At 43.6% G+C, this 15,800-nt stretch overlaps 1 protein-coding gene across 4 annotated transcripts in view; it reads left to right on the forward strand.

Annotated features, from left to right (window-relative positions):
- The first annotated feature begins 581 nt into the window (after nucleotides 1-581).
- The window catches only part of KLHL7 (kelch like family member 7), a 69,033-nt gene continuing 53,814 nt past the window's right edge, over nucleotides 582-15,800 (forward strand). The window contains exon 1 of one of the 4 annotated variants that reach the window (XM_011227594.3): nucleotides 582-681. Coding sequence is in view for 1 of the 4 variants with exons in the window: in XM_002921327.4 (XP_002921373.1) it covers nucleotides 859-978 (120 nt within the window). In the remaining 3 variants the exon portion in view is untranslated. Of the gene's footprint in view, nucleotides 979-15,800 lie in introns of all 4 variants that reach the window. The other 3 variants (XM_002921327.4, XM_019801874.2, XM_011227593.3) reach the window with 3 other exon arrangements.

A 15,800-nucleotide genomic window follows, 5' to 3' on the forward strand; every position in this document is an offset into this window, starting at 1 on the left:
TTAAAAAAAAAAAAAAGCCTTTTCATGAGTTCGGTGACTGAGTTCGTGTCCCGGTAGAATACTTGGGGAAGACTAACTGGACTAACTGAAGATTTCTGGAGCTGATTCCTGATCTGGTTTCAAACAGTAAGTAAACCAGCCTAAGTAAGCAGGCATTCCACATCAAGGAGACACCAACGGGACTGTGTGGTTTTGCTTTATGAATCCCAAGCAAATAACTCTTGTGTTCCGTGTAAGATGCCTGTCACTTGCAGTACGTGATAATCTTTCATCATTTAATAAATACATATTGAGCGTCTGCAATTTGCCAGTCTGCGATGCTGCAGGGAAGACAACATCAACCTGGTTCCTCCGGTGCTTACACTAACGGGAGATACCGCCTGCGTATCCAAAAAAAAGAAAATCTCCCCACATAGTCTAAATTTGTAAACCCTGACTTGGGGAAACGGAAGGGCATGCACGCCCTTGGAACCGCTGGAAGTCAAAATTTCGCCGGCGGCCGGCGGCGACAAAGACAACCCGCCCGCACCGCGTCGCCGGGAGCGGCGCGCCGCTGTGACGCGTAGGCCTCGCCCCCTGCTCCCTTCCGAGCGCGCCCGCCCCCGCGAGCGAAGTGCGCAGACTCCTCGGCCCGGCTCCGGTTCTGTCGGGACGCCGCCGAGCCCGCGACGTCGCCTCCCGGTGAGTTTCTGAGGGGGCCGCCAGGCCTTGTCCTTCCGCAGTGGCCGCGCCGGCAGCAGGGCGCTGCAGCCGCAGTCCCGGCCGCGCTGTTTGGTAAACAGAAGCCCCAGCGTGCCCGGAGCGTACAGCCCCCCGCTCGGCCCGGCCAGCCCCGGGCGTGAACCGAGCTGACGGAGGATGGCAGCCTCCGGGGTGGAGAAGAGCAGCAAGAAGAAGACCGAGAAGAAACTTGCTGCTCGAGAAGAAGCTAAATTGTTGGCGGGCTTCATGGGCGTCATGAATAACATGCGGAAACAGGTACCGCCTTTGTGGGAGTGACGGGCGCCAGGGGGGAGGGGGTCCGGGACTCGCGCCCCTGGCTCCCTGGGCCGAAACCGCGCCCGGTGGGTCGCGGCTGTCTTCCTCGGTCCTCGCCCTTCATTCCATTTTCGCACGCCAGCCGAGCTGCTGTTTAGTAGAGGGTCGCGTTAAACCGTTCTCGAGCAGAAACGTCTCCTCGTCTGCGGATGCTGTGGCTCCCAAGTCGCACTCCTGGGGGACTCCCCGGGCTGGCATTCGGCGTCGCGTATCGGTTGTATAACAGCTCTGCCCTAGTTATCTCTTTGTGAGGCGAGGATCCCTCCATTGGCGAGCCGCTTTAAGGTGTCGTGAGATCTTGTGCGAAGAAGCCCATTGGCACAGCCCAACCTGAAGCCCCCAAAGAAGGGAAAAGCATCAGTGCTGGCCTGAGATCAGCTACTCTTAGATAAGGATCCCCGCCCCTCCTCTGTGTTAGCCGGGTGGAGCTAGTTGAAGACAAATCCTCCTGTACGTGTTAATTTAGAGCAGAAACAGTCACGGATAAATACCGCGCAGTCTTTTAAGGACCCTGTGCGCCTCTGTTATTAAGAGGAGCCCTTTGTTCTGTCTTTGATGTGTGGCGCATTAATGAAAGTCTTCATGTCGGCGAAAGGTGGGTTATGAAAAGAATGGATTTTAAGACGGAGAATGTAGAGAGGTTTTTTTGTTTTGTTTTTTTAAATTCCATAACATCTTATACCAAAAAGCATAGAAAAGTCACTTGGCTACTTTTTTATTCCGTAAGCTTTATTTCTTAAAAAAAAAAAAAACGCATCTAAGGAGATGTGGGAATGTTTCTGTTTTGTAACTGTAGTCCTGTTTTTGAAGAAGACAAAAGCAGGATGTGAGTATGCATAATAGCAAAACCTCGTTTGCTTGTAGTGAATCCGAGGAGAATAGGGAAAACAGTTCAGGAATTTAAGATTTGTATGAAGATACTGGCTTCTGGTTTCTTTAAGCAAACTCTGCCGGGATCTTGTCTTTGTTCATCAGCTCCTGGCATGGTGCATGAATGCAGTAGTTACCTATACAAATGCCTTCAAACCTTTCCTGGCTTTTGTGCTGAAGTAGCTGTGAACGTCTGAATTCAGTGTTATGTGTAACTTACTTTCATGTATCTATTTTTATGTATACATTCAAGTTCCTTTCATGTAAACCTTTTTATATTTACAACACTGATGACTTCATATTACTGGTGTATTTAACAAGTGTCTGCTTGTAAAGGGTGAACACCGTTCACCAGTGCTCAAATTTGTTTCCACCATCCCTCCCTCTCCCCCCAGATACGTGGTTTTGTCTCTGACACCAGCATGGTGAAGCATTGCCTCATTCCTTATGTAGAGATAGGGTGCAACTGGGTTGCAGCATCAGTTGTTTACTTGAAGAAGAGGGGATTTTCTGATGCTACGTTTAACTCTTTGGGTTTAAAAATTGATGCATATCCAGTTCTTAGACTTAGCTTTAGACCATATTAATATATGTTTATTTAGTGATAAGCTAGACATAAAGTTACCAAAAAATCAGGATTCTGTTACTGTTACTTAGTAGGAAGGGGAAAATAGATGCTGGGTGGAACAAACAGGGATCTCTTCCACATTGGTTAACTGACCTTAATCGGTTGGATTCTCTCCTTGTCAATGGCTTTACATATTATTCGGGTATTCTCCAGTAGAACTTTAACCAACTTCATGGAATCCTGCATCTTTTGCAAGATGTGCAGTTTCACTCTGCAGTTGATTTACATTGTATTTGTATTGTTCTGTTTAACATCATAACACAAGAGAGACTCACCAAGAATGACTGACAAGGGCAGTTGATGGGAATTGGCAGAAATAGAAACTGATCTGAGCCAGAGGAAGAATGTTTGAGTGAGAACCAATTTTATAAGTGTTCTTGTTCTTTAGTGAATATTATGTTGTGACTATTTTTGCTTCCCCATATGACCTCATTACTTTGGGGATCAGAATAATGAGTACCTGGATGAAAAGGACCCCTCTGTACACACCCAGAAACATTCTTACAGGAAGTTGAGAATGCGGTGAAATTAGACTATCTGAATTCCAGTTCCTGCTCTACCATTAATTAGTTTTGCGATCTTAGAGAAATATGATTTAGGTCATTTCATCTCTCCGTAGCCTAGCAGCCAACTCTATACATAGTGGCGAATGGGGGTTCTTCAGAGCCAGCAGCCTCAGCTTCTAATGGAGCCTTTTCCTTCATCATCCTTGCAGTCATTTATAACCTTTTGTTTTTAAGGTAAACTTTCCGATGAAGTATAGGATTCACTAAAAGGATACAGATCATAAACATGCAGCTCAATGAGCTATTACAAAATAAACGTACTACCACCAAGAAATAGAACATGAGTACACCAGAGGTCGCCCTTTACACTCTGCTCAATCACTACCCACCCCCCCACCAAAGGTTACCACTGCGTTAACCTCTATCACCATAGATTTGTTTTTTTCCTGTTCTAGAACTTATATAAATGGAATCATACAGTATATACTCCTGGGTCTTGGTTTCTGAAAGCTAAAGTTATTTTTGTGAAATTTATTATGTTGTTCTGTGTAGCTCTAGTATATCCTCATTGTATTTGGTTTTCCATTATATGAATATGCCACAGTTTAGCCATTCTATCATTATGGACATATGTGTTATTGCTAGTTTAACACTATGAAGAATTGTACTACTTTGAACATTTTTGTGTATTTTATACTTGGCTTTAGATGTGCACATGTATGTATTTCCATTGGGAAATACCTAAGAGTGGAGCTGTGGAGTCATAGGTTATGCTACACTCAGCTTTAGTAGATATTGTCGTAGAGTTTCCAAGGTTGTTCCAGTTTACAGCTCATGCCAGCCGTGTATTAGAGAGGTTTTTACTCTACATCCTTGTCAACACTTGGAATTGTCAGTCTTTATAACATTAGCCATTCTGGTGGTATGTAGCCGCATCTTATTTAATTAGGTTGAGCACCTTTTTATTTCCCAAACTTTTTGTTTAATTACCTGATACACTACAGAGGAGCTCTACAAAGTAGGGCTGGGTCATAATCACTACTGCTTATATCTAATTGCTTTTGCTCTTGTGTTAATGAAGTCTAGGAGACCCTTAACATTTGAGGGATATGTTTTGAGACCTTCCTGAGTACCACTACAGCTTACAGTTTCCTCGTGTTAAGTGAATTAAAGCATGATTAGAATTTAAAAGCTTATGTTATAGCCCTTTTGAGAATTATGTGAGAGAACCAAAAAAGCTGATGTAAGGATTGGATGCTGAGCAGTCAGCTGGGCTTACTTACTAGCTAAAATGACTCAACTTCTGTACGTTCACCTTTTCAAGGTTGTAAATTACTACTAGTCATTAATCTTTAGGGTCCCTTGTGAATCATCTAAACCTTCTGCATTAAATCCTCAGTAATGGAAACACTTCTTGAGCATTTATTTTCTACCAGCCATTCTGCAATGTGTTTAGCATGTTTTGTCTCATTTAATTCCACCAGCAACTCCCATTGACAACTCCCATCATCCAGACCTTCCTGTTTTTGACTCTTCGCTGTCTTCTCCTTTTGTCTGTCCAGCTTAGGAGATAATAATCATCTCTCTCTTCACTCCCTTTCCAATGCCCCAGGCTTTCTTGACCTTCCATCCTTTTTTCACATCCATCCCGTAAAAAGCATTGATAACTATTTACCTTTTTTGTGCAAGGTTTCCAAGCACAGCTGGAAAATATCCCATTACTGGGCAGTTCTTTGTCAGGTAAGACCTAATTTCAACTCAGCTGTCAATACTGGTGATCAGTCCTACTCTACATTAATTTTACCGTTTTCGTCTAAAACGAGTCCTCTTTATATATCTTCACTTTCAGTCGATCATTCCCCTTTTGATATCAAAAATAAACAGAAGACGTTATTTTGGAACTATCTCTTAAATTTCGACCACCAAATCTATACACCTATTTTGACAGTTTTTAATTTTGCTACAGAGAAGAAGCTGTCTCTTTTCCATCTAAAGCCAGTACTTTCACTTGGGCTTTGGCTTCCCTCAATATTAGCCTAGTCAGAAAAGTTATGTTGTTGGTTATTCCATCACTATTGAGCATCTTTAACTTCTCCTTCTCTACCAGAGTCCAGCATTTAGGCATGTTTTAACTTCTCTAGCTTTTTTTTTTTTTTTAAAGATTTTATTTATTTATTCGACAGAGATAGAGACAGCCAGCGAGAGAGGGAACACAAGCAGGGGGAGTGGGAGAGGAAGAAGCAGGCTCATAGCGGAGGAGCCTGATGTGGGGCTCGATCCCATAACGCCGGGATCACGCCCTGAGCTGAAGGCAGACGCTTAACTGCTATGCCACCCAGGCGCCCCTAACTTCTCTAACTTTTAAACCAACCATCCAAACCAGTCCACCCATTCTTAGTCTCAACATTCCTCTATAAATAATACCTCTCTCCCGCTTTAAAACCAGAGCGTGGGTAGATTCACACTGCCCCCCACTCCTTTTTTTTGGCTCACTGTTGACTTATTCCTCTAGCTCAGTTTGGCTTTCTGACTCATCCGTTTGGATGAATACTTACTGGGACCCACTGCATGCTAGGCATTTTGCTAGATTCTATAGTTGCAGTGTTGAGCAAAACCAGACAGTCCTTGGTTTCATGTGGTTTTAGTCTAGTAGGAGAATAAAACATTAGTCAAGCAGTCACACAAAAGAAATGTAAAATTATAACGGTAGGTATTACTACAGAGAAAAACATGATACAGTGAGGGGTATGATTGGATGATTTGACCATCAAATCAGGAAGATTTCCCCAAGGAACTGGTGAATGAACTGAGAGCTGAAATAAGAGTACGTGTTAATTAGGCACCTTAAAGAAGAGCCTTTTAGGTAGATGGAAAAACAGATCCAGAGTCTTACCATAGAATGGCAAGTGCAAGAAGCTGATTAAAGGCCAGTGTGACTGGAGTACAGAACATAAGAGGGAGGATGGTGTAAGAAGAAACTGGAGAAATAGCTAGAGACCTGTCCATGCACAGTTTCCTAAGTCAAGTTAGGGGGATTTGCCTTTTTTCTAAAACCCCTTCAGATGTGGTGTGTGTGTGAGAGAGAGAGAGAGAGAGAGAGGAGGGATCTGCAGGTATTTGTTTTTCGTTTGAAAAAGATGGTGCTTGATCTGTGGCAAATGAGAGTTCTCAGAGTGATTGTTGGCAAACCAAACAGGAAGTTCAATAGCTCAATGAGAGGGTCCCTTGAACTAAGGTGGTAGCAGCAGTAGCGATGAAGAAAAGATGATATATTCAAGAAATTTAGGAGGTAAAATCCACAGGACTTGGTGATGATAACTTCCACATGTGGGTGTGATGACTAAATTAGATGACCAAATTAAGATAACTTAAAACAGGACCTGATAATAAGTTCTCAATAAATGTTGGCTATTTTTGTTGCTATCATGATAGTGGTGATTGACTGGATGCTGAGGGATTCAATGCAAGTTTTTGGTTATGACCTCTAGGGTTCTAGAACGCATAACTAGGTAGATGGTGACACTATTCACTAAGAGAGGAGGTACTGGAAAAGGATCAAGGCTTTGAGGAAGGGATTATAGTTTGTATTTTAGATATGTTCAGTTCACAGTGCCCATGAGACATTAAGGTACATATGGTGAATTGACAGGTCTGGAGAGTTGTGGGTTAAAAGTGTAAATTTGTGGGGCACCTGGCTGGCTCAGTCATACCACATGCAACTCTTGATCTCAGGGTTGTGAGTTCAAGCCCCATGTTGGGCGTAGAGTTTACTTAAAAAAAATTTGGGGGGTGGTGCCTGGGTGGCTTATATGGTTAAGCATATATATTTGGCTCAGGTCATGATCTTCAGGTCCTGAGATCGAGCCCCACATTGGGCTCCCAGCTCGGTGGGGAGTCCACTTCTCTTTCTCCCTCTGCCTTTCCCCCTGCTCATGTGCCCTTCTCTCTCTGCCTCTCTCTCAAATGAATAAATAAAATCTTTTTTAAAAAAATTTATTTTAGGGGCACCTGGGTGGCTCAGTCTGTTAAGCATCTGACTCTGGATTTTGTCTCAGGTCACCATCTCAGGGTCATGAGATCAAGCCCCTTGTCGGCTTGAGCTCAGTGGGGAGTCTGCTTAAGATTATCTCTCTCCCTGTCCCTCTACCCCTCCTCCCACTCTCTCTCTCTCTCTAAAATAAATCTTAAAAAAAAGAAAAAGAAAAAAAGGGCACCTGGGTGGCTCAGTCAGTTAAGCATCTGCCTTTGGCTCAGGTCATGATGCTGGGGTCCTGAGTTGGAGCCCCATGTCAGTCTCCCTGCTCAGTGGGGAGTCTGCTTCCCTCTGTCCCCCAACTTGTGTGTGCTTGCGCTCTCTCTCTTTCTCAAATAAAATCTTAAAAAAATATTTAAGTGTAAATTTGTGATTATCTGCAGATGGAAGATAACTTCTTTTTGAAACTGTGGAAAGTCTAGGATAAGGGATAAGGAGTGAGCCTATAAGGAGGCCCCCCCTTCCCTCCAAAAAAGGGCTAGAAGAGTAACAGGAAAGTGAGAATTTTCAGAATCTGAGAAGAAATTGTCTCAGAAGGAGCATGGCAAATTTTGAGGCCTTTGAGAAATCAGGATATAGCAACACAGGAAAGTTACTGAATGTAGTGAGTGCTTCTTTGATGGGGAGACAGATGGAAGTCAGATTGTCTTGAGTAACATATGAGACAATTGAAACAGCTTTATTGGAGAAGTTTGTCCCTGAGGGAAGTAGGGGAGTCAAATGAAGCTCATTTGGTTTTGTTTGTTTAAATTCGAGAGATATAAGTGTGCTTAATAACTGGAAGAATTCATTTGATATGGAAAGAGCTCAGATGTCCACTGACAGATGAATGGATAAAGAAGATGTGATATATGTGTGTGTGTGTATATATATATATATACACACACATGTGCACACACGCACACACACATAATGATATGTGATATATATATAATGGAATATTACTCAACCATCAAAAAGAATGAAACCTTGCCATTTTCAATTACATGGCTGGAACTAGAGAGTATTATGCTAAGCAAAATAAGTCCGAGAAAGACAAATACCATATGATTTCACTTACATGTGAAATTTAAGAAACAAAACAGATGAGCATAGTGGAAGGGAAGGAAAAATAAGATGAAAACAGAGGGAAGCAAGCCATTAGCAATTCTTAACTGTAGGAGACAAATTGAGGGTTGCTGGAGGGGAGGTGGGTAGTGGGAAAGGGGGTAATTGGTTGATGGGCATTAAGAAGGGCACTTGAAGTAATGAGCACTGGGTGTTGTATGCAACTGATGAATCACTAAATTTTAACTCTGAAACTGATAATACAGTATATGTTAATTCAATTGAATTTAAATTAAAACATTTTTAAAAAATAATTCATTTGAGGTGTAGAGCTTAAATGTATATGAGACAGAATGGATAATTGATAGATGATTCCTTAGATGAGATCTCAAGTAAAGGTAATTAATCTCTCTTGGGAGGAGGACAGTTTCTCTTCCATAAGAGTGGGAAGGAAGAGAGATCGGTAGATAGGTGTTTTTGGAATCAGGAGAATGAAGGAGTTTCTGTCCAGAGGCCTTTGTTCTCTTTGAAAAGTAGGAGATGAGATCATCTACTAAAATGAAGGAGGAAGATGAAGCTAGAGGTTGATAAAAGTAATTTTTGTGAAGAGTAGAATTGGTATAATGGCTGGTAGAATTTTTGAAGGTTTTTTGAGGTTAATTACTATGCATTTGTAATGAATATTTATTCTTAGCCAGGCCTTCACAGCCCTGTCTGATGTGATCCCAAACTATTTCAGTCAGGTTTCATACTACTTTTCTTTTAGCTATTTCACTCCAGGCACCTGTCTTCCGTCAGAGCCTGAAATGTTGTACCAGTACCTGTTAACTCTCTTTCCCTCCTACTCATGCTTCAGTTCTTACTTTAATGCCACTTCCTCCCTGAATGCCCTACATTATGTCAAGGATCTCTATTATATATACTCCATTCCTTTCGTTCATGCACTGATCATCTCTATAAAGGCAAGAAAGATTGCTTATTTTTAACGTATATCTTTGCTGCTAGGCTCTAAGCTTCATAAGGTCAGGGACACTGTATTATTCAGTGCTGTATTGCCAACATCTACCACATAGGTGCACAAATACTTGTTAAGTAAATAGTTGATGTCATAGGTATGGTTGATAACACCTGGAGGTTGCAGGCAGAGTAAGAAGAAAAGTGGACAGTGGATGAAACTCTGGGGGAGCACCAACATTTTAAAGGATAGGAAGAAAATGCATTGGAGATTAAGGTATGGAAGGAAGAAAGCAGGAAATAATATCATTGAAACCAAGATACAAGTTACAAAGAAGAGCTAGTCAGGAGTATCAAATGTAGTAGGGAGGCGAAAAAAGTTAATGTGTCCCCTGGATTTGAAAATTGGTGGTGTTAGGGGCACCTGGGTGGCACAGCGGTTAAGCGTCTGCCTTTGGCTCAGGGTGTGATCCCGGCATTGTGGGATCGAGCCCCATATCAGGCTCCTCTGCTATGAGCCTGCTTCTTCCTCTCCCACTCCCCCTGCTTGTGTTCCCTCTCTCGCTGGCTGTCTCTATCTCTGTCAAATAAATAAATAAAATCTTTAAAAAAAAATTGGTGGTTTTAGCAAGTTAAGTTTTATTGGAGTGGTGGGGGAAGGGGCAAATTTTAGAGGATAAAGGAGGGACAGAGTTGTGAGTACATGGAGAGGGACCTGCCTTCTGTATGGCCCAGGCTTTTCAGGATGGGATTAATGTTCTTTAAACTCCCATAGTATATACCCAAAGAAGACAAAAATACTAATTCAGAAGGATACATGCACCCCAACATTTATAGCATCATTATCTACAGTAACCAAACTATTGAAACAGCCCAAGTGCACAGCGACTGATGAATGGATAAAGAAGATGTTGTGTACACACACGTATGCGCATGTGCGCATGTACACACACACACACACACACGGAATATAACACAGCCATAAAAAAGAGTAAAACCTTGCCATTTGCAACAACATGGATGGAGCTAGAGAGTATAATGCTAAGTGAAATAAGTAAATTAGAGAAAGACAAGTACCATGTGATTTCACTCGTTCATTGAATTTAAGAAACAAAATAAGTGAGCAGAGGGGCAAAAGAGAGAGAGAGGCAAACCAAGAAACAGACTCTTAATTATAGAGAACAAACTGATGGTTACCAGAAGGGAGGTGGGAGGAAATGGGTTAAGTAAGTGATGGTGATTAAGGAGGGCATTTGTGATGAGCACCAGGTGATGTATGGAAGTGTTGAGTATTGTACATTAAACTGATATTACACAGTATGTTAACTAACTGGAATTTAAATAGAAACTATATATCTCCACATTTAAAAAAATAAAATCCAGTAGTATAAAATGCTACTGCCATCATGACACTTACCCCATGTGTGTTGAATGAATGACTACAGAAGTGTATCTTAAGGAGACATGACTGTATTAAAATTCCCTTCTGAAGAGAAGAAAGATCGTCAAGATTTGGGAGATGCAAGAACCATGCCAACACCTAGCCTTTGTCTGGAGCAGCGCCTCCATTGGACTTCAGCTCTGACTACCACTAATCTGTTTCTCTTTCAGAGTTTCAAATCCTGGATAGACAGGATGCAATAGACCTAGCTTGGGTTGAGTGTTAACCCTTTGAATCAACTATCTATGCGAAGGAGAACAAGGTCATGTAGCACAAACATAATCTTGAAGGGCTCATTTTATGAACTGAGGCCATTTCCTGAGAGGGGAGAATTGTAAGTCAGGTAGTAGCTCCAGTGAACGTCTACTACAAAGATTAATATCATTGAGATAGCCGGCATATTAAATATTTTAGTATGTAATAATACAGCATATAATTTAGTTATATTCTGTTAAACTGTCAAAAATGTGGTTGATTAATATTTAAGAGAGACATTCTTAAGAATATGCCATCAATGCTAAATATCGTAAATTCTGTACTTAATATCAGGTTAGCCTACTGGAAAATGGTGTGCCAGGATTAAATGAGTTCTTTTTTAGACCTGCTTTTTGAATTGCACTTAATTTGAATCACAATTTAATATTATACTATAAGCTTTTATCATGAAAAATTATTCTAAGGTGGCTTTGTGGGGCCGCTGGATGGCTCAGTCAGTTAAGTGTCTGCCTGCAGCTCAGGTCATGATCCCAGGTTCCTGGGGGATTGAGCCCCCTATCAGGCTCCCTGCTCAGTGGGAAGCCTGCTTCTCCCTCTCCCTCTCCCTCTGCCACTCCCCCTGCTTGTGCGTGCTCTCTGTCAAATAAATAAATTAAATCTTTTTAAAAAGTGGCTTTGTATTTTCTATAAAACTCCTTTTAGTAGTGTTGCCTTTAGTCACTCATTGCTGTGTGAAACAGTACCTATAGTGAAAATAACATGGATTTTGGAATCAAACAGAACTGGGTTTGAATTCTAGCTCTGTCTTCTTACTAACTGTATGACATTGAGCAAGTCACAACTTCTTTAGCCTTTTATGTTTGTATCTGCACAACAATGATTATAATATTATATTGACCTACCCTACTGACGTTGGGGATAGTGAGACAGAGAATGTGAAAACTCTTTTTTTTTTTTTTAAAAAAGATTTTGAGGGGGAGTTAAGATGGCGGAGGAGTAGGGGACCCCTTTTTCAGCCGGTCCCCTGAGTTGAGCTGGATAGGTACCAGACCAGCAGGAACATCCACGGAATCAGCCTGAGATGCAGGAAGATACATCTGGATCTCTACAAATGAACATCTCCAGTGCTGAGTATCGAGGTATGAAGCGGGGAGCCGTGAAACCGCGCACAGATATCGGAAGATAAACAGAAGGGGGAGGGAGCCGCCGTGTCAGGGCGCTGGGAAGCGGTAGCCACCTGCACGGGGGAGCAGACGGACCGTGGACCTGCACGCTTTAGACAGCAGACCGAGAACGGGAGCTCCGGGAGCACGCGAGGGGCGGCTGGCGGGCCACCTGCACCAGGGAGCGTGCGGACCGCGGACCCGCGCCCTGGAAACGGCAGACTGAGTCCGTGAGCCGGGAGTGTGCGCCACCAAGCATCTCACGGAGCTCCGGAGCTCCGGTGAGCTCACTGGATTCAGGCTGAGACCGGGAGCTCCGGGAGCGTGCCCGGGGTGGCTGGCGGCTGGCGGCTGGAGGGCCGCCTGCACGGGGGAGCAGGCGGACTCGCGGTCAGCACCCGCGAGACACCAGACTGAGACCGGGAGCCCGCGCGGGGCGGCTGGTGACTGGCGGCTGGTGGGGTTGGAAACACAAAGGACAGAGACGCGCCAGCCCTGGAAGTGAGGGCTGGGACGCCAGGTGTGGGGCGCACCGCCTGGGATGCTGCAGGGTTGAGCAGCACCAACAGAAACAGAGTTAAAGGGGCCAGAATATCAGTGGAGAACGATCCGCGATCCCTCTGTTCTGAGACAGAGGCTGAATTTCAGCCGCTGCTGCTCTGACTCTCAGAAGAGGCATAGCAAACCGCCAGGGAAAGCCGCCAGAGAACAAAAGCCCGGAAATACCGGCTCACAGGGTGCCCATCCCCATCCCCCCTCGCAAGGGACACAGAGACTCTACCCAAACAGGGTTTTCTGAGTACCTGCAGGCAGGCCCCTCCCCCAGAAGGCAGGCTGAAAAATNCGCCTGGGATGCTGCAGGGTTGAGCAGCACCAACAGAAACAGAGTTAAAGGGGCCAGAATATCAGTGGAGAACGATCCGCGATCCCTCTGTTCTGAGACAGAGGCTGAATTTCAGCCGCTGCTGCTCTCTCAGAAGAGGCATAGCAAACCGCCAGGGAAAGCCGCCAGAGAACAAAAGCCCGGAAATACCGGCTCACAGGGTGCCCATCCCCATCCCCCCTCGCAGGGGACACGGAGACTCTACCCAAACAGGGTTTTCTGAGTACCGGCCACCAGGCTCCTCTCCCAGAAGGCAGGCTGAAAAATCAAGAAGCCCACAACCCGGAGCGCCTGAGTGGCACAGTCATTAAGCGCCTGTCTTCGGATTAGGGTGTGATCACAACGCTCCGTAAGGAGTCCTTCATCGGGCTTCTCCACCGGGAACCTGCTTCTTCCTCTCCCACTCCTCTGCTTGGGTTCCCTTTCTTGCTGACTGTCTCTCTCTCTCTCAAATAAATAAATAAACTCTTTAAGGAAGAAGCCCACATCCCTAAGATCTCTATAAAACAAGGGCGCACGGCCTGGGTCCCAGTCAACACTTGGGCTCTGGACAACCCTGCAATCTCTCTTCATCAGAATGACGAGAAGGAGAAGTCCCCCCCAGCAAAGAAAAGATAATGAGTCTGTGGCCTCTGCCACAGAATTGGCCTCGGCCACAGAATTAATACATATGGATGTATCCCAATTATCAGAAATGGAATTCAGAGCAACAATGGTCAAGATGATGAGTAAACTTGAAAAAAGCATCAGAGAAAGCGTTGCTGAGAATATAGAATCCCTAAGGGCAGAAATGAGAGCGAATCTGACAGAAATTAAAAANTCCTCTGCTTGGGTTCCCTTTCTTGCTGACTGTCTCTCTCTCTCTCAAATAAATAAATAAACTCTTTAAGGAAGAAGCCCACATCCCTAAGATCTCTATAAAACAAGGGAAACGGCCTGGGTCCCAATCAATAATTTGGGCTCAGGACAACCCCGCAATCTCTCCTCATCAGAATGACGAGGAGGAGAAGTCCCCCCCAGCAAAGAAAAGATAATGAGTCTGTGGCCTCTGCCACAGAATTGGCCTCGGCCACAGAATTAATACATATGGATGTATCCCAATTATCAGAAATGGAATTCAGAGCAACAATGGTCAAGATGATGAGTAAACTTGAAAAAAGCATCAGAGAAAGCGTTGCTGAGAATATAGAATCCCTAAGGGCAGAAATGAGAGCGAATCTGACAGAAATTAAAAATTCTATGAGCCAAATGCAGTCAAAACTAGAGGCTCTGACGGCCAGGGTCACCGAGGCAGAGGAACGCGTTAGCGAATTGGAGGATGGGTTAGTAGAAGAAAAAACGAAAATAGAAGCTGGTCTTAAAAAAATCCACGCCCACGAATGTAGATTACGGGAGATTACTGACTCTATGAAACGATCCAATGTCAGAATCATCGGCATCCCTGAAGGGGTGGAGAAAAACAGAGGTCTAGAAGAGATATTTGAACAAATTGTAGCTGAAAACTTCCCTAATCTAGCAAGGGAAACAAGCATTCGTGTCCAAGAGGCAGAGAGGACCCCATCCAAGCTCAACCAGGACAAACCTACGCCACGGCATGTCATAGTGCAATTCGCAAATATTAGATCCAAGGATACAGTATTGAAAGCGGCCAGGGCAAAGAAATTTCTCACGTACCAAGGCAAAGGTATCAGGATTACGTCAGACCTGTCTACAGAGACCTGGAATGAGAGAAAGGCTTGGGGGGGCATTTTTAAAGCTCTTTCAGAGAAAAACATGCAGCCAAGGATCCTTTATCCAGCAAAGCTGTCATTCAGAATTGATGGAGAAATAAAGACGTTCCAAAATCGCCAATCATTAACCAATTTCGTAACCACGAAACCAGCCCTACAGGAGATATTAAGGGGGGCTCTATAAAGGTAAAAAGGCCCCAAGAGTGATACAGAGCAGCAAGTCACAACCGATACAAAGACTTTAAAGAGAAATGGCATCATTAAAATCATATCTGTCAATAATCTCTATCAATCTAAATGGCTTAAACTCTCCCATAAAACGCCACAGGGTTGCAGATTGGATAAAAAGACATGACCCATCCATTTGCTGTCTACAAGAGACTCATTTTGAACCCAAAGATGCATTCAGACTTAGAGTAAGGGGATGGAGTACCATCTTCCACGCAAATGGACCTCAAAAGAAAGCTGGAGTAGCAATTCTCATATCAGATAGACTGGATTTTAAACTAGAGGCCATAGAGAGAGATACAGAAGGGCACTATATTATTCTTAAAGGAAGTATTCAACAAGTGGATATGACAATTATTAATATATATGCCCCCAACAGGGGAGCAGCAAGATACACAAGCCAACTCTTAACCAAAATAAAGAGACATATAGATAAGAACACAGTAATAGTAGGGGACCTCAACACCCCACTATCAGAAATAGACAGAACACCCTGGCAAAAACTAAGCAAAGAATCAAAGGCTTTGAATGCCATACTCGACGAGTTGGACCTCATAGATATATATAGAACACTACACCCCAGAACCAAAGAATACTCATTCTATTCAAATGCCCATGGAACATTCTCAAGAATAGATCATGCTCTGGGACACAAAACAGGTCTCAGCCAATACCAAAAGATTGAAATTATCCCCTGCATATTCTCAGACCACAACGCTCTGAAATTGGAACTCAACCACAAGGAAAAACCTGGAAGAAACTCAAACACTTGGAGGCTAAGAACCATCCTGCTCAAGAATGACTCGATAAACCAGGAAATCAAAAAACAAATTAAACAATTTATGGAGACCAACGAGAATGAATACACAACGGTCCAAAACCTATGGGATACTGCAAAGGCAGTCCTAAGGGGGAAATACATAGCCATCCAAGCCTCACTCAAAAGAATAGAAAAATCTAAAATGCAGTTTCTATATTCTCACCTCAAGAAACTGGAACAGCAACAGAGGGACAGGCCTAACCCACTGACAAGGAAGGAGTTGACCAAGATTAGAGCAGAAAT

The sequence above is a fragment of the Ailuropoda melanoleuca genome, chromosome 1, assembly GCF_002007445.2.
Source record: "Ailuropoda melanoleuca isolate Jingjing chromosome 1, ASM200744v2, whole genome shotgun sequence".
In the NCBI taxonomy this organism is placed as follows: Eukaryota; Metazoa; Chordata; class Mammalia; order Carnivora; family Ursidae; genus Ailuropoda; species Ailuropoda melanoleuca.